At 37.9% G+C, this 21,306-nt stretch overlaps 4 protein-coding genes across 4 annotated transcripts in view; 3 read left to right on the top strand and 1 right to left on the bottom strand.

The window, feature by feature from the left end:
- Positions 1-1,112: 1,112 nt before the first annotated feature.
- Positions 1,113-2,636, top strand: LOC101303042. Its single transcript, XM_004301505.1, has one exon. The coding sequence runs from the start codon at positions 1,113-1,115 to the stop codon at positions 2,634-2,636; it is 1,524 nt and encodes a 507-aa protein (XP_004301553.1).
- A 2,331-nt stretch (positions 2,637-4,967) lies between these two features.
- LOC101302760 lies at positions 4,968-6,360 on the top strand. Its single transcript, XM_004301504.1, has 2 exons — positions 4,968-5,314; positions 5,934-6,360. The coding sequence occupies exons 1-2, from the start codon at positions 4,968-4,970 to the stop codon at positions 6,358-6,360; spliced, it is 774 nt and encodes a 257-aa protein (XP_004301552.1).
- Positions 6,361-6,418: 58 nt separating this feature from the next.
- Positions 6,419-10,569, bottom strand: LOC101302840 (NADPH:adrenodoxin oxidoreductase, mitochondrial-like). The gene is made up of 13 exons (XM_004299946.1): positions 10,453-10,569; positions 10,263-10,367; positions 9,960-10,073; positions 9,820-9,873; positions 9,414-9,530; positions 8,627-8,736; positions 8,469-8,542; positions 8,277-8,338; positions 7,963-8,161; positions 7,678-7,738; positions 7,447-7,514; positions 6,942-7,087; positions 6,419-6,834 (listed from the first exon to the last, which is right to left on the bottom strand). The coding sequence occupies exons 1-13, from the start codon at positions 10,567-10,569 to the stop codon at positions 6,610-6,612; spliced, it is 1,452 nt and encodes a 483-aa protein (XP_004299994.1). The 3' UTR covers positions 6,419-6,609.
- Positions 10,570-18,628: 8,059 nt separating this feature from the next.
- The window catches only part of LOC101302559 (transcription factor bHLH68-like), a 3,828-nt gene continuing 1,150 nt past the window's right edge, over positions 18,629-21,306 (top strand). The window contains exons 1-6 of the mRNA XM_004299945.1: positions 18,629-19,133; positions 19,359-19,734; positions 20,168-20,245; positions 20,535-20,600; positions 20,818-20,883; positions 21,154-21,219. Coding sequence (XP_004299993.1) covers positions 18,859-19,133; positions 19,359-19,734; positions 20,168-20,245; positions 20,535-20,600; positions 20,818-20,883; positions 21,154-21,219 — 927 coding nt within the window. The 5' untranslated portion in view covers positions 18,629-18,858. The remainder of the gene's footprint in view (positions 19,134-19,358; positions 19,735-20,167; positions 20,246-20,534; positions 20,601-20,817; positions 20,884-21,153; positions 21,220-21,306) is intronic.

The following is a 21,306-nucleotide window of genomic DNA, read 5'->3' as shown; positions in this document are numbered from 1 at the left end:
GGAATCATATGATCACCTGGGAGCGGACAACCCGAAAGGCGTGGGCATGCAACCGGTCAATGATATCAACCTGAGTTTCCTAGTGCACCTTCAGCGTCTAATTCAGTTTAATTCAAATCAGAAACCAATTGTATCCATCAAATTCGAAATCGTCATTCAATTTACAGAGACCAAAAACACTTCAATTGCTAAAACGAATATCCAAGGCTTTACCTTCTGTTCAGCTCTGCTTGCTGAATATATGGCTGTGATTTGGGTCGGGTCGGGCAAAATTTGAAAAAGAATAGAGATGGTAAGCCCAATGTTTTAAAACCCAATAGGTGTTGAATAGACTCGAGTCCAATGACACTAATCCTAATTTGTGTTGAACTTAGACTCAAAATTATGTTATCTTTATCTTTACTACAATAAAGCGAGGGGTTCAAGAAATTTACCAAATTATGTTTTGCCTAAACTATCATTAATGAGTTGATTGAAACAACTAACTTAAAAAGTTATTATAGTTAAAAGCAAAAAGAAATTAAAAAAAAAGTGTAAATAATTATGAAAAGCGAATATAAGAAGTAAGACAGTTACCTTCACACGCGAGTATCGCAGGTATAAAGTCTAGTTTTTGCCTTTGCAAAACCCGGCTGATGCTTTGAACCAATGATCTATCATCACATTCATCTCATCCTCTACTAGCTTGATTCTCTTTCTTGACGAACAAGTCTTCCTGCAGAACAAGGTGACGTCGTCGTTTGGTAGTCCGCATTTAGGGTTTGAGAAGCTAATTAAGCTCTTGCAGGTTGTACGAAGTGAGTAGGGAGACGTTTCAGGTTTTGGTTGTCCTTATGGTTTGGTATTCTTATCTCTAATAATGTGCAGATAATGCATCGAAGCCACCTAGCGTGTAACTCCTGACTTAATTAACATTGTATAACGGTCTCCGGATACGGTTGTAAGATTTCCAACGCTTCCTAATCATAACCTGACTTGGACTCTTTTCCCGAGGGCTAGGGTTTCCTAATCCTAATGTGTCTCTGACTTCTTTATTTGCCTATATAACGGTATGATCTGTGTGAACATAAAAAGAAAGAAATCAAGAGAGGAAAAACATAGAGATATAAGGGATGGTGGAGCATGATGATGATATTGGTTTTTCTAGGTCGAATGAGGTGTCAATGAGTCTAGAAGACGAAGAAGCAGGAGCAGAAGATCAAGAGAGACATGTTAAAAGACGACGAATAACTGGCCAATTAGGATGCGAACAAAGAGAGATGAAGCTTCAGATTTCATGTCTTCCAACTGATGTTCTGTATTGTGTTCTTGATAAGTTGTTGGAGCTCGTCGATTATGTTCGTTTCGCGGCTGTTTGTAAGGAACTGCAGCAAGTTGCAAAACTCTACAATTGCACTAAGCAACGTTGGGTGAGTAAGCCTAAGCTACTTCCCATGCTCATGCTTGCCCCTAATGAATCCGATAATGATACAAAGCAAAGACTACTGTATAGCGTTTCAGAAAGAAAAATCTACAACAACATCAACATTCGTTTATCGATGCCTTACAATGAGAACCTTTGTGGCTCTAGCCAAGGTTGGTTGGCCTCGGCACTCCAATCAACCGGGGAATGGCCTGAAAATAGAAGATTCAAGCTCGTTCATGAAATAACTCTGCGAAACCCTTTCGGAAAAGCATCAGAGGTGATTCATCTTCCTCCCTATATGCATTGCATCCCAGAAATGTTCGAGCATGTTAAAGAATGGATCCCCAGAGTTATCTTGTCTGCTAACCCAGCTTTGCATCCGGAAAACTATTACGTGCTATTTGCATTATATAGACCATTGCCGCACCGCATACCATTGCCAAACGGCGTAGTACGACGACATATGAATGTTCATGATCCAACGTTAGCGCTATTGACGCACCGCATACCAAACGGCGTAGTACGACGAATTATAAATGTTTATAATCCAACGTTAGCGCTATTTAAAGGAGGACAAGAATCTTGGATCACGATCGACCGACTAGATCAACATTTCCTTAAGTTTGATGATGCTATATTTTATAGAAACAAAATCTGCTTGCTTCTTGAAAGCAGAAATAAGTTGGTAGGCTCCGGGATGCTAACCTTGGATGTTGATAGCATTAACCTTACACAGCCGAAGATACAGTATAGTGGTTTTAAACCAGAACCTGCTTGGAATATTTTCCATGCACGTTGTTGGGAGCAATATCTCGTGGAGTCAACAAACGGAGACCTATTGCTCGTTCAAAGATTTTATGAGTTTGAAGAAACCTCCTTTGGCGTTTGCAAGATCGTGTTCAACGAGGAAGACAAATCCCCCTTTCAGCTGGTTGAGGTAAAATGCATTGGGGATGATGCAATATTCTTAGGTCAGAGCCAATCCCAGTCTGTTTTAGCTTTAAGTATTCCTGGCTGCAAGCCGAACTGCATATACTATGCTACAGAAAGTGTTAGACGGGATGAGTATCCGAAAGATTATAGTGATATCTTAAAAAGCGAGATGGGTATTTTCAATTTAGGGGACAAGTCCAGAACTACACTAATCGCCTCTGATTCTATAAGTAACTGGAATTGGAACGAGATGAATATGCCGTTTTGGGTCCTGCCATCATTGGGTCGTAGTTCATAGCATGCATGTCATCCTTGTAAGTCTTGAAGTATGGCCACATACAGACATACGTGCTGTTGTTGTTGTTGGCTAGCTTCCTATTTTGGTTTGGTTATTGATCGATCTGTATCATGCATGCGTATATCTATAGCAGTAGTCGGTCCATATGAATAAAGTATCTCCTGATTCTATTTCTAATTCATCTTCTTATAAAGAATATTTATGCAGCAATCATGCATGATCTTAGTATTATCCTTAATATATGTTTATAGGAGATGTCTGATAGCAATTCTTCAAGACATGGGTATCATTGTCTTTATCCTTCAAAGGGTTAATGCAGGATTCACGATTTATTAAGTTTTACCGGATACAAATACATACGTGATCATATTCTTCAAAAGGAACACCATTAAACCTGAAGTTCAAATATTAGCAATGACAAATGAAAGCTCATTCTTAACGAATAGTTATCTTCACTAAGTTTACAAACAATGTACTACTGAAGCTCTAATAAAGACGACCTTAATCCTTTATATTCAATTACTCTGATGCTTCCTCAAGCTCCTGCAATGTGGCTAATTTTTCCCGAGGCTTGTCTCTCAAAAATCCAAGCTCTCTTTCTCGTGAGTCTATCTTTTCCCATCTATTAAATGGTACAACTCTTACATTTCGGTTGCCCAGCAATTGGAGGAGACCTTCCTTGCCTGAGTTAGATGATGAGGATACTATGCCTTGCTTAAGGTCTTCAGATATGCTTGCAACCTGCCATGTCGGTCAAAACTCAAGCAAGGAAAGCTGCGCTGTAATCACCCTAATGAAGGCTTGATCTTATTTAGGCCCTCCTATACAATAAGATATATTACCATTTCACACCCTCTAAGTTTGATCCCCACATTCATTTTGAATTAACACTATCCAGTATATTGTACAAAGAACGGCAGAAAAAAAAATCGAAACAAGCAATACATACCTCTCCTGGTATACCAAGAACTCTATCACTCTCAGCGCCATACGGCAAGCACAACCTGCTCAATTGCATAAATAACTTGTTCAAACAAACAACCACAACAAGAACGAATTCGCATTATTGAGCTAGAAACTCACCACATCATACAGCTGGCGGAGCTCGGGAAGAGTGACAGAGGATCCAAGAGTGACATTTCCAAAGAATGAGCATTCAATCAGTTGCAAGTTTTCTGATCACAATAAGCTCAAACATAAGAGGTACTAAACGAACGAATCGTGGGAAGCACAAAATGACGCTAAACACTCAACAAACAAGCATTCAAAAATTTCATACTGCTCAATTACATTATGTATGAACTCACAAACTTCAAGTTCCTCTCACTTAACTCTACAAAACCTCTAGAATCCAAGGCTTTACCTTCTCGGCCGTGTAGAAGCCGGCGGGTCCACTTCCAACGATGCAAACGCGGAGAGTGAGAAGCGGTGGGCCGGGGGAGAAGGTTCTGGAAAACCATGTCCTCGCCATTTTTTTATGAAATTGAAAGATGCAACTGTGAACTGTGTAAACTATTAAGCTAGTCACACTGTTCAGCGTAGCTTGCTGAAAATATGGCTGTTATTTGGGCTGGGTCGGGCTAATCTGAAAAAAGGAATAGAGATGATAAGCCCAGTCTGTTTTAAAACCCAATAGGTATTGAACTAAGTTCCTTTGCCTTCCCAAAACCCGGCAGATGCTTTGAACCAACGATCTTTCGTCGCCTCATTACATCCTCCACTTTTTCCACGATATATAAAAATAAACACAACCTCACTGCAGATTACAAAACCTCTATTATAACCAAATATTACATCCTCCGTTGATCTCATCCTCTTCTTGATTCTCTTTCTTGACGAACAAGTCTTCCTGCAGAACAAATGTGACGAGTCTTGTCGAGGGTTTGAGAAGCTAAGCTCTTGCTAGCTAGGATCTACTTATGGGTTAATTTCTCCATATGGGTGCAGATCTGCTTAAGTAAGGCTTTGGTTTTCCTTATGAATTATTGGATTATGGATTGCGGCATTTGTTTATATGTTAAGAAAAGGGAATTATATATAATCATTTATTTGGTTGGTTTAGTACGTAGAACACCGATGATGTGAAGATAATGCAAGTATGCCACGAAGCCACCTAGCTAGCGTACAAGGTTGTAACGCTACCACGCACGTTGTATTAGAAGATTTCAAACGACTTGCTAATCATAACCTGACTAGGACTTGAACTCTTTTCTTGAGGGCTACGGTTTCCTAATCCTACTATGTCTTGGACTTCTTTAGGTGCCTATATAACATCGGTGATGATATACCAAAAGGAAGAAAAGAAAGAAAAAACAGAGATATAAACAAGGGATGGTAGAGCATGATGATGATATTGGCGTTTCTAGTGCTAATGAGGTGTCAATGAGTCTAGAAGACGAAGCAGCAGCACATGTTAAAAGACGAGGAATAACTTGCCACGAACAAAGAGAGATGAAACTTCATATTTCATGTCTTCCAAATGATGTTTTGTATTGTGTTCTTGATAAGTTGTTGGAGCTCGTCGACTATGTTCGTTTCGCCGCTGTTTGTAAGGAACTGCAGCAAGTTGCAAAACTCTACAATTGCACCAAGCAACGTTGGGTGAGTAAGCCTAAGCTACTTCCGATGCTCATGCTTCCCCCTAATGAATCCGATAATGATACAAAGCAAAGACTACTGTATAGCGTTTCAGAAAGAAAAATCTACAACAACGTCAACATTCGTTTATTGATGCCTTACAATGAGAACCTTTGTGGCTCTAGCCAAGGTTGGTTGGCCTCGGCAGTCGGCACTCCAATCAACCGGGGAATGGCAAGAAAATAGAAGATTCAAGCTCGTTCATGAAATTACTCTGCGAAACCCTTTCGGAAAAGCATCAGAGGTGATTCATCTTCCCCCCTATATGCATTGCATCCAAAAATTGTTCGAGCATGTTAAAGACTGGATCCCGAGAGTTATCTTGTCTGCTAACCCCGCTTTGCATCCGGAAAACTATTATGTGCTCTTTGCATTATTTAGACCATTGGCGACCCGCATAGGATATACGAATGGTTATTCTCCGCCGTTAGCGCTTATTAAAGGAGGACAAGAATCTTGGATCACGATCAAACGACTGCCTCCAGATCTTCCTAAGTTCGATGATGCTATATTTCATAAAAACAATTCTGGCTTGCTTCTTCAATTGGGGACAGTAGGATAGTAACCTTGGATGTTAATAGCATTTCAACCTTCCATATCCGAAATACAGTATATTGCGTTTTAACCCTGACCCTAAGGATATTTCCGTGCACATTGTAGGCAGCAATATCTTGTGGAGTCAACAAATGGAGACCTGTTGCTCGTTCTAAGATTTTATGCGTTTAAAGAAACCTCCTTCGGCGTTTGCAAGATCGTGTTCAACGAGGAAGACAAGTCCCGCGTTCAGCTGGTTGAGGTAAAATGCATTGGAGATGATGCGATATTCTTAGGCCAAAGTCAATCCCAGTCTGTTTTAGCTTCAAGTGTTCCTGGCTGCAAGCCGAATTGCATATACTATGCCACAGAAAGTGTTAAACGGGACGAGTATCCTAGTGAGTGTGATTACTTGAAAAGCGAGATGGGTATTTTCAATTTAGGGGACAGAACCAGGACAACACTAATCGACTCTGATTCTATATGTAAGTGGAATTGGAACGAGATGAAGATGCCGTTTTGGGTCCTGCCATCATTGGGTCGTAGTTCATAGCACGTCATCCTTGTAAGTATTGAAGTACGGGCCACAATAGACCAAGTAGCTAATTGAAAAGACCAAATACATAACTGGTTATTTTCTTTTCTTCAAAAGGAACAACGTTAAGCCTGAAATTCAAATATTAACAATGACAAATCAAAGCTCTATCATTGTTAAAGAAAGAATTGTTATTTTCACTATGTAAACAAACAATGTTCTACTGAAGCTCTAAATAAAGACGACCTTTAATCCTTTTGTATTCAATTACTCTGATGCTTTCTCAAGCTCCTCCAATGTGGCTAATTTTTCCCGAGGCTTGTCTTTTAAATTCCCAAGCTCTCTTTCACGTGAGTCAATATTTTCCCATCTATTAAATGGTACAACTCTTACATTTCGGTTGTCCAGCAATTGGAGGAGACCCTCCCTGCCTGAGCTAGATGATGAGGATGTCACTATGCCTTGCTTAAGGTCTTCAGATATACTTGTAACCTACCATGTTGGTCAAAACTCAAGTGAGCAAAGCTGCGCTGTAATCACCCTAATGAAATCAAATCCTAACAAGCTATCTTTCCATTCAAGTATAAAATACCACTTACAGTTTCTTCAGCACAATAGAGGTTTGTAGCAATAATCCCAGTTGGTCCTCTCTTCAACCATCCACATACATACAAACCCTTCTCTAGCCGTGTATGATCGCCAGATGCATCACTTAAAACTCGCCCTCTAACATTTGGAACCACACCTGCGAGAAAGGGCCATCAGATCAGATTTTTCTTTCTCATATGCATGAATACGGGACCAGCCATATAAATTTTCATGTCATCTCATTTCATGTAAAGTTTAATTGGGTAAAATATCTAAGAGCATAGGAATATAGTTCTTTTGACATTCAAACTTTTAAGGAAATGATCTATCAGGCCTCCAAACTTTCAAATGAACTGAACTACCCACAATATGTGTATGCCATAACATGTTAGTGGAATAATCTTCCTCAAATATTGTATGTCATGAACTTAATGCTTGAAGATGCCGTCAATCTGAATGTTTATAGTGTATCTGTAAGGACACCTGAGATCCAGATAGGATATAACCAATGGTTACCTTTCTGATTATCAAATGGTAAGCCATTAACTGGTACTGATTTGTAACCAATGCTCTTTAGAACAATTCTACAGAGAGAAGAAACACAAAGTTGTCAGTACCTCAGCACAACTCATCACACACACACACACAAACATCTCACTTTACAGCTTCGACATATACTATCAACACACATTAGACATATAAGTGACTGGTAGGAAATAGAAAAAGCTTGAATTTTAGAGAGTATACCCGCATCCAAGATCTTCAAACTGTCCCGTACCTACAGCCTTTTGTTCTCCAGGGTTGACACCTACAATTTTAAATTCAAGGAAGCAGATATCATTATCACTTGGACAGCCAATCATATAGCTAATTTACTCGTGCTATTAACAGCTTTCACATTAACTCGATTGTGACCTCCTGTTTTACTAAGGTACAAAACGAATCAATGGTCCAGTGACTAAGTGCTGTGTTCACTGCATTGGAAAATACACGACCAATTTTACATCACACATTTATGAAGGATAAATTTACCTATGAGCTTTGTCTTCTCAAGTCTCACACCAGAAACATGGCCAGTTCTCTCATCAGATTCTAGAAACTTATCTGGCTTCCGAAAGAAAATAAAGTGGAGTTCACGTGGATCTGAACTGGGGTGGGAAGGTCTAGATGTAGAAGCCTTAGACAGCAACTCATAAACCCTTTTTCGAATTCGATAATTCTTCATCTCTTCCTTACCAAATGACAGCAACAAGGCACAAAACACCAGCGGAAGGGAATATTACTAAAGATAAAAAGGAATTAATGTATCACCAACAGTGACAGAGAGAAGAGGAGAAAAAGATTACTTCATCTGCTGGGGTTTTCAGTAGATCACTTTCCTTTATGTGAACATGCAGATCTTTTATACCTGAAAAGCAAAAGCAACACTTTTTCAAAATTACTCAAATGTAGATAAATCCAAAAGAGAACAGTCTAGCACAAAAATACAAATAATGTACTGCACTGAGCATTAAAATGATGAAAAGTTTGACAATCACCAAGAATTTCACGCAGCTCTTTAGCAGTACAAGCTGCCTGTGCTGGACCTCGCCTCCCAACCAAATATACTTTCCTGAAGAGAAATTGATATCATTAAACATGAAACTTAGATAAAATAAAGTATCCAGTGAATGTAACTGAGTATGGGATAGAAAACCTTATAGAGCTCTTCTGAAGAGCTGACAAAGCATGGCTGGCAATATCAGTCTTTGCCAATTCTGTTGTTGGTCGTAAAAGAATGCGTGCAACATCAAGAGCTACATTTCCCTGGAATCAAAACCAACTGTTTAATAGGGATACACCTCTGTAGTAGAAAGCTTTATGTTTTAACATGTCCTCTGAAGTGTAATAAATTTCATATTTTCTGAGTGCCCAAAGGCCACAACATTTCTTCAAAATACTTAAACTATACTCAAGCCACGTCAAGTTACAGTTCACTTTTGTTTCTCACTACATGATAAACCAATGTATTGAGGGATAATCATTTGTTTTTGGTAACAACACAGGGTCATGTCCTGAAACCTAGATCTAGTTTACACCTTTATTGGCTCCCTTACCCTGTTCTTTGATGCAGTTAATCAGCACCATGCTCTATCTAATTACAATTTCTACCTTACATCATTTGTTTTTTTGTTTCTTTTACTAAGTGATGCCTTTAGAAGAGAATTCTTAGATACTTTATAACCATTGAAGAGAAACAAAAAAATATAGCATAACGTCTACATATATTTTTGTGTAATTTTTTTAATAATGTTAGAGATGGAATAATGAAAGTATGCCCAGTGATATAAAGAAGTAGCAAGTCTAGACTGAGCTTGAGATAGTTGCAAGTGGTGTAGCAAGAACGGTAAAGTGTTTGCAGTAACCACCTTACTTGTGCCAGTAACTAATTGCAAAATTGATCCTATATCTGACCTCGTTTCCTAAATAAAGCATGAAGATACCTGGCCAAGAATCAGAGCTGTATCCGAACTCGTCAAGTCAGGATTAAGGTATCTGGAATTCGGATGCCCATTATACCACCACACAAATTCTCTAGCTGCATATATGCCACTCAAATCCTAGCAAGAAACACAAACAAGTATCCAATAAGATATAAATACAATATAAGTCAATTTATAAAGGATATCCACCAACAGTGGTTTAGTACTGTCAACCCCACCCTACCCTAAAAGAGGAAAATCCCAAATCCTCCTAAACCGTAATGAAGGCTCGATCCTCATGTCCAATAAGAGATATTACCATTTGACACCCTCTAAGTTTAGTCCCCACATTCATTCGGCATTAACACTATCCAGTCTATTGAAATGAAGAACGGCAGAAAATAAAATCGAAACAAGCAATACATACCTCTCCTGGTATACCAAGAACTCTATCACTCTCAGCGCCATACGCAAGCACAACCTGCTCAATTGCATAAATAACTTGTTCAAACAAACAACCACAACAAGAATGAATTCACATTTTCATCTATTGAGCTAGAAACTCACCACATCATACAGCAGGCGGAGCTCGGGAAGAGTGACAGAGGATCCAAGAGTGACATTCCCAAAGAACTCGCAGCGTTTGTGTTGCGCGACTCTCGTAAACTGGTTCACCACAATCTGTTGCAAGTTTTCTGATCACAATAAGCTCAAATATAAGAAGTTCATTTTCGCAACCCAAAAATCTAAAACTCCACCACCGCAAACAAGCATTCAAAAAATTCCACAGCATTCTTACTCTAGAACGATTAATCCTCTAGAACTTAACTTTCCGAAATAGCAATGAAATTGGGGGAATGATATGATCACCTTGGTTTCAGGATGGTCCGGTGCTACGCCGGAGCGGACTAATCCGAACGGCGTGGGCAACCGGTCAAGGATGTCAACCTGAGCTTCCTGGTGCGCCTTCAGCATCTAATTCAGTTCAATTCAAAAATCACAAACCAATTGCATCCATCAGATTCCAAAAAACCACTGCAGAAGCGATACGAGGCTTTACCTTCTCCGCCGTGTAGAAGCCGGCGGGTCCGCTTCCGACGATGCAGACTCGGAGAGGGTGAGAAGCGGCGGTGGAGAAGGTTCTGGAGAGCCACGTCACCGCTTGGAAAACCGCCATTGTTTTTTCGAAGAAGAAATTGATCGACGCAGTTATGTTGAGCTAGTCACTACTGTTCAGCTCAAGTAGGGTGGGGATTGGGCCGGGTCGGGTACATTTGAAAAAGGAATGATGATGTTAAGCCCAGTTTCCGGTTGGTGATGAAATTAACTTGAGACCAAATCGAAGTATCGTACTAATCCAAGTTTATTAGTTGAGTTTACTTCGCAAATTCTCTTTGGTAAGATGTCTCATAATTGTTCAACTGTAAGAACAAGGGGGAATTCATGGTAGATACAAATGTGAGCCAGCCTGCCGAATATATTGTTGCCCCATTAGGACAGGACATTGAGCGCATAGTAAGGATCGTTAGCTAATCATAATAAGGAAGACATTTGTGTAATGTGTGTTTTACTTTTCAACGATAGAGAAAAATGCCTAGCGAAACAAGAACAACGAAATCTATCTAGTCATATTATGGCTATTATAGACTTCTTTATTTTATACCAAAAACGTCATCAAGCAAAGCGCTTAATCGAAAAATAAACGAGAAATACACATCTTCAATGTGAGAAGCATTCTTCGTAACAAGATCATCGACACCCATGTTTTTTATGAGAACCATGTTGCTCTTAAATTGAAGACCTTTGTTAATGCAAGAAATAAAACACATTGGATAAAAAAATTGTATATTTTTTCAACTATATCCTAGTGCTCTTAAGTCTTAACCCACTAGCATCAAAAACAAAACAAAACAAAATTGTCTTAACCCACTTTTTAAGCACTGATGATTAGTGCAGATAATACTAGCCAAATATTCATAATTATATGTTTGACTCCACCACCAACCTCATGCCCCACAGCAAGAAGACCTCATGGATCCTGGCCCACTGGGTCAACACGAGTCAAACAATGCCATTTCATCTACAGATAAAACGTCACAGTTGATGTATAGCTGACGTCATAATCAAATGCTCCCATACTAATTTAAAATTTCTTTTCTAAAATAATAAAATATTAAAGGAATGGGTAGATGGTAGAATGTATGTATAGGTGTCACATTCTCCCCTTTTTTATTTTTTTTATTTTGCATAACCAGAACCCAATATAGCAAAATCTAAAAGAAAATTTTCATTATAGGTCTAGGGCCTCATTGTTATTTTATTTTTATGTTGTTGGTTACAAATTAAAAGGACATATTTTTTTTTTTTTAGAAAGGAAAAAGACAATAATGAAGGAAAGGGAAGGGGGAGTAGTTGTGGGAGGTGGGACAGTTTTGGCATTATGGGAAGGGGGACAAAGGGCTGGTAGTGGGCCTTTTGTTGGGCCCACTCCACTAGCAACAATACGGTCCAAAATTGTAAGTCGCTGTCAAAGGGTAAAAGGCCCGAAGAGGAAGAATGCTGCTTGTATACAACTTCTACGGATGTTGGGCCCACTATAAAAGCAAAAAAATATAAACAATTACTATAACATTAATCTTCCTATGAACTTTTGTGTTAGGAAGACTATAATTTAGACGTGACTTTTACGTCGGTGAATCGTGGCTTAATTGGTTAAGATGTTTAACTAATAATTTTAAGTTATTAATAAATAATAAAATTAAAAAAATGAACTATAATTTTGCTTTGTTCCTTTAAAATGTACCGAATTTAATTTTACAATTTTAATTATAATACAACGGTATGATACAAAATTCTTGTCTATGCTTACCATGAAGGAAATTTCATAACGGATATCTTGGTTAGAGATAATATCAACCTTAACCTCCCATTCATATATATATACAATTCTAACTCGATCTCCTTCATACAAGTGTACCTTGACAGTTTGGCGCCACACTATGATCGTTGGTCCAAACTTTGTTTTCTGTGGCTAATTTATGTTCTTCCATGCCCTTTTGGGGTCTACATATAACCAAAAAAATAATAAAAAAATGTAATAATTAAAACCAATTCACATGAAAATGCATCTTTCTTACTTCTTCATCACTTACAGATGACAAACTAATTTTACAGATGAAAAGGTTTGTATCCCAGTCCAAACATAAAGGTGGTGATGATCGATCATGATGAACTACTCCTAGTTGCCATGTGATTGCCTGATTGGGTTATGAATAATTAGACACTGTTTTATATCTTTCTTATATTTCTTTTTGGTTCTTCTGCCTTCACACGTGTGGCACCATGTGAATTGAACCTGATCCATCTCAGTTCTGTAGCTCTGGTTCGTCTCCTTCTGCTGATCATCGAGGATCACTGGATCGATCATGGGCACAATAGTTTTCGTTCGCGGCTGGTCACAGTCTGGCACGTGAGCAATGCACGTGAGCTGCTTCCGTTTGCATGTTTGATGATCTAGGGCAGACGTCAGGCTCACGAACCGTCGACGAGCTAGCAAGGCTGTAAAGCCTGAGCAGCTAAACTCATCATAGAAGCAATTCTCAAGCCGATCAGCTCACATCTTCCTCTCCTTTTTCTTCCCCGAAATGACTCTGAAACCCCGAACCTGAAGATAAACAATAAGACTATACGTATACGTACCATTTAGAAATTGATAGCCATCAAGTCCTGCAAAGTTCGTCTGCTTGTCCCTTAGTCTTTGTTTGCAGAAAATAGAAGAAATGCCTTGTTCATTTTGTCATTTCATGAAGTTGAACACTACTCTTGCATCGAGTACTATTGTCATTTCATCAGCAGTGATCGATCGACTTGGTACGTACACTACGTACATATCTGTAATAGCTGGGATTAGCCTTTGGCCTTACCATCCTTGTCGTGGCTTCGAAGAAAAGACTGATTATAACAAACTAAAGCAAGTTAATCCTTGTTTAGTCCTCTCTCGTTTGACATTTATTCTCTTTAAGCAACAAGCACATTGGCTTTGACACATGCATAGAAACTAGAAAAAGCTATGCTTGAAATAATTCGCCCTAAATCAGTTAACAAATCGAAAAGTATTAAACATATGTAAACAAGCATTAGAGTGGGGCAAAAAAACCTAGAAAGTGAACGGGTATTATTCAATATATATAAAAAGACAAACGTATATTTGATATTGAATTGCAAAAGGAAGGGTATGAAGATTATTGGGATCAGTTCTATAGCTATATTAACAAGGGCAGGATGAAAAATCTGAGTATTTTATCTCCTACTGAGAATGATTGAAGATTTGTTTATAATCTACTGAGATATGATCTTTTTGCTTGTCTGCCAAGATTATTCCTTTGTAATATAACTAATATTTTAATTACATGATTCTTAATTGCAACTTACTAATACACTTCTTTTCGAAAACGACTTCGATCTATACACACACACTTCGTTCTTAGTTTTCTAGTAAGAAATTAAGTTGCATTGCATCATATCAGTTCTTATCTATACAAGCATTTTCTACGCACCAAAATATATTTGCACCATTAAGCTGCAAGTCTTCAAATCGTCATATATGAAGATCCAATGAAACCTGAGACTCTAAATTCCTTCTTTTTATTTTCATTTTTAATCAGATCAAATTAAGCGCCTATAATAAGTGTACCTCTTATTTGACCTCAAGTCCTCGATCACCTCCTATGTTGGAAGCACTAAGGATTATTTTTTTAGGTTTCAATTGTGTTAACGGTGTTAGAATACATGCATGATAATGTGACGTGGATTACCGAATCAAAATATTGTATATTAGTTGCTCGGTTCACTTGCACCTTGGTGCGTAGAAGAATTTTCGTTTTAGTTGATTATTCATCTTGTTCTTCTTTTTAATAATTGGTTGTTCATGTTTTCAAGTTGATGGTATAGTAAATTTCTATTTGCTTGTCTTCATTTGTCATGGATGGGGGATTTGCCTACTTAGTAGCATGCCTTTTGGCTAAACCGGGATTATTTGGGTTATGGCTTACCCTACAAAAAGCTTATTGGATATAAGATGATTAATTAAGCTGTCTAGGGATCTCAAGAATTCTGGATAGAATTCAAGGGAGTTCAGCAGCATGTGATATAAGGAATCCGATGATCAAGCATGAGCAAGATGAAACAAAAGAACACACCCTTTTATGAGGTAATATTCGAAGCTCTAGGACACGACATGCCAAGTTTCAAAAATGTCGACGATGTTAATTATTGTTAATTTCAATTAAAAATTAAGTTAATCCTGATAATGATATAGGAAAACATGCATATTAGCACCATGTTGTCTACATGTATATATGCCAAAAATACAAGACAAAAGAACTCGGAGGTCACGATGGTCATGATGATGGATTGATGGGTATATTCAGAAGCATGTGTTCGCCGTAATGGAGAAATATTGTCCTGTGTGATTGTTTTTGCCAATTTGAAGTCGATGTACGAAGTCGTTTCATGGAACTTTGTATTTAGCATGTTTCTGGAAAAAAAGTTTCCAGGTAGTTTACAATTTAAACATTCCAATTGAAAGCTCGCTATGCGATATCAACAAGATTCAGGATTTTAATTATAATAATCAGTGGTCTCGACATGGTTTGGCACCCAAAATAAGTGAAAACGAGTTAGCAAATATTGTTAGAGTTTAATTTTTATTGAAAATCTCACATAATTTTTAGGATATGTATTAGGTTTTTAAGTTCTATATTGCTTAAAAATCATTCTTTTGGAGTTAGAAGTTTTTGTTAAGAAGATAAGAACATGTGATTTTGGCTTAAAAATTGTGTGTTATGGAGATACAGTTCATAAATTTTAGGAGAATATTAGTCTCGGAATCTTTATTTATCTTAATTAATAACGAACAATTTGGAAGAATGAGTAGCCTACATTAGCCAGAATGAATTTTGATTCATGTGCGTTTAGGTATACAAGTGAATGTTGCCCAAGTTCACCTAACCTTTAGTAATCATGGGTGGTTTTGTTCATACATCAATCATATAGATAATATCATAATGCATGTTTTTGTGCCACAAGTTCGATCTCTACCAACAAACATTTGAGCCACATATTCAATATTTCAGGCTTCAAACGATCGAGAAGGACTCCTCAACGAGCCAAGACCTCGAATTTGTTGGTTAATATGCACAGAGAAAAAAAAAAAAAAAAAAACCAACTAGCTCCAACTAGCTAATATAGGAAAACCCAAAAGCATAGTGTTAGAGAGAGAAGAATATATGAGAGGAAAGGTGAGGACAAAAGGGAGGCGTGTTGTTGTTCCTTGTTTGTTTTATGGTTGGAGCATGGGAGAGAGCCAAAGAAGAAGCAAATAAAAATGGGGAGGATTGAGGAAAAGTGTGGGGTGGTGCTGGAAAAGACACGGCGCTTCCGACAAAGATTTTGGCAGTACGGACCAGACAACACCACCGTAGCTACTTACGAGTTAGTTTTGGTAAATATGCCCTAAAGAATAAGGGGTTATGTTCCTAAGGCAAGGCAAATGAGCTCGAGATTTAAGGGGGGTATTTGTTCCTTTGTTTGTTTCTTGCTTTAAAATGCGGTTTAAGGGAATGTGTGTCGTGGAGAGAATAATTGCGAGGGGAGAATAATTTTAACATTCTTTTATGCTTGCTAGCTCGTTCTCGTTTGATTTTATCGATACGGAGAATGTTGGAGCCTTGGAGGAATATCAAACGGAAGTAGTAAGGCGTCGGCCTTGGGGTTTTTTTTATGAGTGGCCACTCCCCAACCCTAGAGTTAGAGATCTAATGATGAAAGCTAGGGTTTCACATATTATAAGAGTCATGCCCCTCGTATTAGTTAGAACATACTAGAGTAGATAGACTTTCATCACATTACTTTAATTCGTTTGAAAATAGAGGTACGATAAGTTCATAAGAATGAAATATAATATGCGCTAACGGTTCTTGATTTACTATCGTATTTACATATATCTACCTTGTTTCACTATTTAAATGATTATTACAGAATATGTATGTGGTTATTATCTAATGTAGATTAAAAGATATCAAATTTAACATATCTATACACAAATTGCTTCATATCAACATACATTATCGTTTTTTAGTAGAAGATATATCACGCATAATTACTATCACATTTTCACAACAACAACGATGAAATGCATGTTATGTGTTTCAAATATGAAATTCATGCTTTGTTTCATATCATTACATGATTATGCATGAATCAGAACAATTATAATAGGATTAAGGACTTTGAACAATTATGTGTCCATTCGAAGAAGCTTTAGCATTTGATTTCGAAGATGGCGGTAGGTGTAGCTACTAGCTAGAGTAGAAATGGATATCCATGCTTTCCGACTTTCTTCTAAGTTAATTTGTAGCTAGTTTTAACCACCGATCGCGAATTTGGTTGCCAGTACAGATAAGGGTGGCCATTTTATCAACATGTGAGTGAGACCATTCTTGACTAGTCTTGATTCTGGGAAACTGTAAATCATTCTCTTGGAGACCTGAGATTAGGGATCTCCAAACCCTAGAAATTGACCTCTCGAAAAGTGTAACACTGTGCAATGTCGGTCACCTCCATTCATATTATATGCTCTATCTCTTGGGTGATCGTCCTCACATTTACCACATTCTTCTACTTCATTTCTTAAACGATTACACAGTCAGTTACAGCAAGCTTACAAGCAGATATGGTTGCCACACATACATCATCCACTAATAGCCTTTCAAGATGACAACAAATCTAGTAATGCCAATGTTCATATTTTGATGACACTCTCACTATCGATCAATTTCGTAATCGTCATTCTCGGTTATTATTATTAAGTAGCTAGCTTGTAAATTTCAATCCAAACAAAATCTGAAGCATATATCCTAGCCATCTGTTAAGACGTACGTACTTCAGAGTTCGTATACGATGGTTTAGCTAGGGTTACGTACGTACTAGTTCTCGATCGATATCAACATCATAACCTAAAATGTTGCAGGAAATCAAATCTAATTAGCAATGACAAAATGAACAAGTAACCAAAATCAAACCATGCATGACGAACACGAAACATGAAGCTTCAGCTAGCTCTTGCAGTAGTCATGACTCGGAATAAGGTGGCTATATCTCAATTATAAATGACTCAATTACATGCAATATTGACCAATTAAGTACTCATCATTTCTCGTAGTTTAGTACGTACCTAGGTCAATTAAGACACTTAATTACTTGGCTATATCTCACAAGTTAAACTCATTTCCATCTAATTTTTGATTCTTAGACGTTAAATCTTTCCTTATTAGAAAGGGGGAAGAGCGAGCTAGCTACGGTATTTTAAGGGAGGACACTATCTTTATTACCATGACGGATTGACATTAAATTTTCAACAAAATTATTTAGGTTAATTATTTGTTTTGTTTATGGAATAAACAACTCAAATACCATTCTACAAAAAAAAAAAAAAAACAAAAAAAAAAACAACAACAACAACTCAAATACTACAACAAATTTATCATGAATTGAACACATCATCAAAATATCTCAGTTATGAAATGGGGATGCCAACTAGCAATATTAACCAAGAAAAAGTTAAGATGCAAGTTACTATATGTATAGAGAGCAAATTCTACGCATCACAATACACTAGTCACGACACTTAGAGTTGCGAAGATAGAACAAATTCAAACGGGAGATCCTTCATTCCTTCCTTTTATTCTTATTTTGTATATGATCAAATTAAGCTCCCACAATAATATAGAACCTCTTCCTCGACCACGAGTCCTCACATCATGTATTAGAAGCTCTTGAACTATTTTTTTTTAGGTTTCAATTTTGTTAACGATACTAATATATATGCATAATAGCGCCACATGAGTGGCTGAATCAAATACTACATATTAGTTACTCCGTGTTACACCATGGTACGTAAAAGAATTTCCGTTATATATGTTTTATGTGTAATTAATGCCAGGTGGGGAGTGATGGTATGGAGACGATGTAAACTCACAGTCACGTTAGTAAGATCCAATATATTTTTCGTTTACTTAATTAATTGGAATTGCTACCACCTTTTCTGTCCCACTTTGAGATAAAGCAAAAGCAGATGAAAAAGCAAGAAAGAAAAGAAAAACACAAAAGAAAGGGGAAGAAAGGAAAAAGACAGATCAGAGTAATAAAGAAGAGGGTGTGAGTCTTTGAGAGAGACAGAGAGAGAGAGAGAGCTAGGAGGGTTTCTCAAAACTCCATGATTATTCAAATTCTCTCTTAAAACACAACCTTGGTACTTAATCCAGTGTAGGTAACCTCTCAAAAAAATCCAGTGTAGGTAACCTCTCAAAGTTTCTACAAAGACTTATTTTGGGAGCTTCAGCAAAACAAAAAGGAAAACCACACAAAGGAGGAAAGGAAAGCTAAGCCAAGTTCAGGAGACTAAGGCATGAATAGAGGTCATGTTTTACAGAGCTCACCGGTGCAACAAATGATGGCGGCCGGAAACCCTAACTGGTGGAACATCAATAGCATGAGGGCGCCGATAACGACGAACCAACCTTCATCATCTCCTTTCTTGCCTCCTCCCCATCACCCTAGTTTTTTAATTCCACAGTTTCAACCGACTCATTCCTCCTCTTCTTCACTTCCCTTTATTCCTTCCTGGCATGACACCAACAACCAGAACCAGGAGCTTCCAGAGTCTTGGAGCCAACTCCTCATGTAAGAACTCTTTAATCCTCTCGAGCTGTTTCGTCGCTTAAGTCCTTTTTTCTAGTAGTATGTTAACATACACGACTGATCTTACATGTATTGTTTTACAAAACTCAGAATCCTTGAGAATTCTCATCGCTGCTTCTTGCAGCCTGCATGGATTTCCGCTTTTTATTTTCATATTTAGATCGAAATCAAACTTATTAACGGGTGTGGTTAATTATTAACAAGCAGGGGTGGACTGGTAAGTGAACATGATAAGGCAAATGGTCTGAGACAATTAATCCATCAAGCTAAGAAACTGGAGGACTGGGAGGAGCATATATTGAGTAGTCAAGCTCATCCGAATGCTCCTGTTAATGTTGATGTGAAGCAAGAAAACTCACCACCAGGGAGCTTTTTGTACGGTCATCATGGGACTGGGAATAATAGTGAAGATTTCCAGTCTTCAGCTTTGTGCTCTTTGTCTCAAATTATGCCAACCAGTTCTACTGCTGCCTCAGCCTCATCTCCTAAGTCGTCGTGTGTGACGAGTTTCGGTAGCAACATGTTGGATTTCTCTAACAAGTCGGAGGCGAGGCACCCACCACCGAGCCGATCCAGCTCCGAGGTAAGAGAGATTGAGAGAGTCGAGAAAACGAAGACATATATTCTTGAATCTTGATTTCCTAGTTAGGGTTTGGAGATTCCTTTCTTCCGCTTCTTCTCAGATTTAACCTTGTGTTTTATAATGCATGAATGCTGAAAACAGATCATGAGCTTATAATCAAGCTATGAAAAGTACTGTGGATTTTAATTTTCTCTTGGTTTCTTTGTTGTTTTATTTTGATTTAAACGCCTTTTTCCCAATTTCTGGAATTAATGATCAGCATGCTAATTTTGAAATGGATTGAATCGAACCTGACTCCATTTTCCCCTTTCTGATCAATTAGTATGAAGTTAATTGATCGTATCGCATATAAAACCAATTATGGTTTCTAAATATTATTTATCTTCTTAGTCCCGTTCAAAATATTAATTTCTTGGTTTCTGGACTTGTGAAGTGTAACAGCAGTGCAACTGGTGGGGCAGTTAAGAAAGCTAGGGTTCAACCTCCTTCTTCAGCCCAACCTACCTTCAAGGTAACGCTAATTTACCAGTCATGATGTTCCATCTCCGGCATCTCTTTTCTCTCTCTCTTCTCTGTTTCACACACGAAAACAGACACACACATGCAGCTATCTGTGTAAGCTAGCTAGGATAGTAATACTTGTCTTTCTTGATTGTCCATTTCTGATCAATCATATTGATTCTTTGTCTGCCTATCTTTCTCGCTCCCATCTTTCTCTCGTCTATCTTTAAGCTAAGGACCTGCATATGAATCCTGCACCTCTTATTTTATATCTTCGTTTGTGTTTCGTGATCGATCAGGTGAGGAAGGAGAAATTAGGTGACAGAATTACAGCTCTTCATCAGCTTGTTTCCCCATTTGGGAAGGTAAAGTAGCCTTCATAAATTAATCTTAGCAGTTAAAATAAGAAAATTGATCTCCATATATAATGAAAGAACTTCTGAACTTCAATACCCTACTTTCATTTATCTATCACAAATCGTAGTTTAAATTAGTTTTTACCTTTAAGCATTAAAGAAGAATGCAGACATAAAAAGTGTATAACTTTGGAGGGACGTGGTGTGGCTTTTTTCTCTTTTGCAGACTGACACAGCCTCTGTCTTGTTAGAGGCTATTGGGTATATCAGATTCCTTCAGAATCAAATTGAGGTCACGTCTCTCTCTCCCTCTCCCTCTCTCTTCCCTCCTTTATTTTTGAAGCTAAGACTGGAATAAACCATGACCATGAGTTGGTAGTCATATATGGCAGCAGCATGCAGTACAAAAACACCGTTAAAGTTCCATTTCAAATAGGAAATATTACTTGTTGCTTTCAGTTTCAAGTTTCAATACTCTCTCTCTGGTTTTCATGATCGAAGTTCTAAATATACCCTTGTTCTCGATCTTTCTCTTTTCCCCCCTCGGATGCTGATTTTGCAGGCCCTAAGCTTACCTTACTTGGGCAGTGGATCACCAAACATGCGCCTGCAGCAGCAGCAGCAGTCTGCAGTAAGTTAAATATACAAGTTACTCACTCCAATGCTACATATATCCCCATCTCTTTCTCCCTCACTCACTCTCTCTTCCCCCCCT

The sequence above is a fragment of the Fragaria vesca genome, linkage group LG5 (genome assembly GCF_000184155.1).
Source record: "Fragaria vesca subsp. vesca linkage group LG5, FraVesHawaii_1.0, whole genome shotgun sequence".
Classification (NCBI taxonomy): domain Eukaryota; kingdom Viridiplantae; phylum Streptophyta; class Magnoliopsida; order Rosales; family Rosaceae; genus Fragaria; species Fragaria vesca.
The sequence above is the reverse complement of the archived record's forward strand: the minus strand, read 5'-3'. Positions and strand labels throughout refer to the sequence as shown.

Excerpts from the sequence above, each read along its gene's own strand:
- LOC101303042 (XM_004301505.1), top strand. The coding sequence starts at position 1,113 with ATGGTGGAGCATGATGATGATATTGGTTTTTCTAGGTCGAATGAGGTG.
- LOC101302760 (XM_004301504.1), top strand. The coding sequence starts at position 4,968 with ATGGTAGAGCATGATGATGATATTGGCGTTTCTAGTGCTAATGAGGTG. Across the intron at positions 5,315-5,933 it reads GATACAAAGCAAAGACTACT|GCAGCAATATCTTGTGGAGT; the intron begins GTATAGCGTTTC and ends TGCACATTGTAG.
- LOC101302840 (XM_004299946.1), bottom strand. The coding sequence starts at position 10,569 with ATGGCGGTTTTCCAAGCGGTGACGTGGCTCTCCAGAACCTTCTCCACC. Across the intron at positions 8,162-8,276 it reads TGAAAACCCCAGCAGATGAA|GAAGAGATGAAGAATTATCG; the intron begins GTAATCTTTTTC and ends TCATTTGGTAAG. Across the intron at positions 7,739-7,962 it reads TGAGAAGACAAAGCTCATAG|GTGTCAACCCTGGAGAACAA; the intron begins GTAAATTTATCC and ends TTAAAATTGTAG.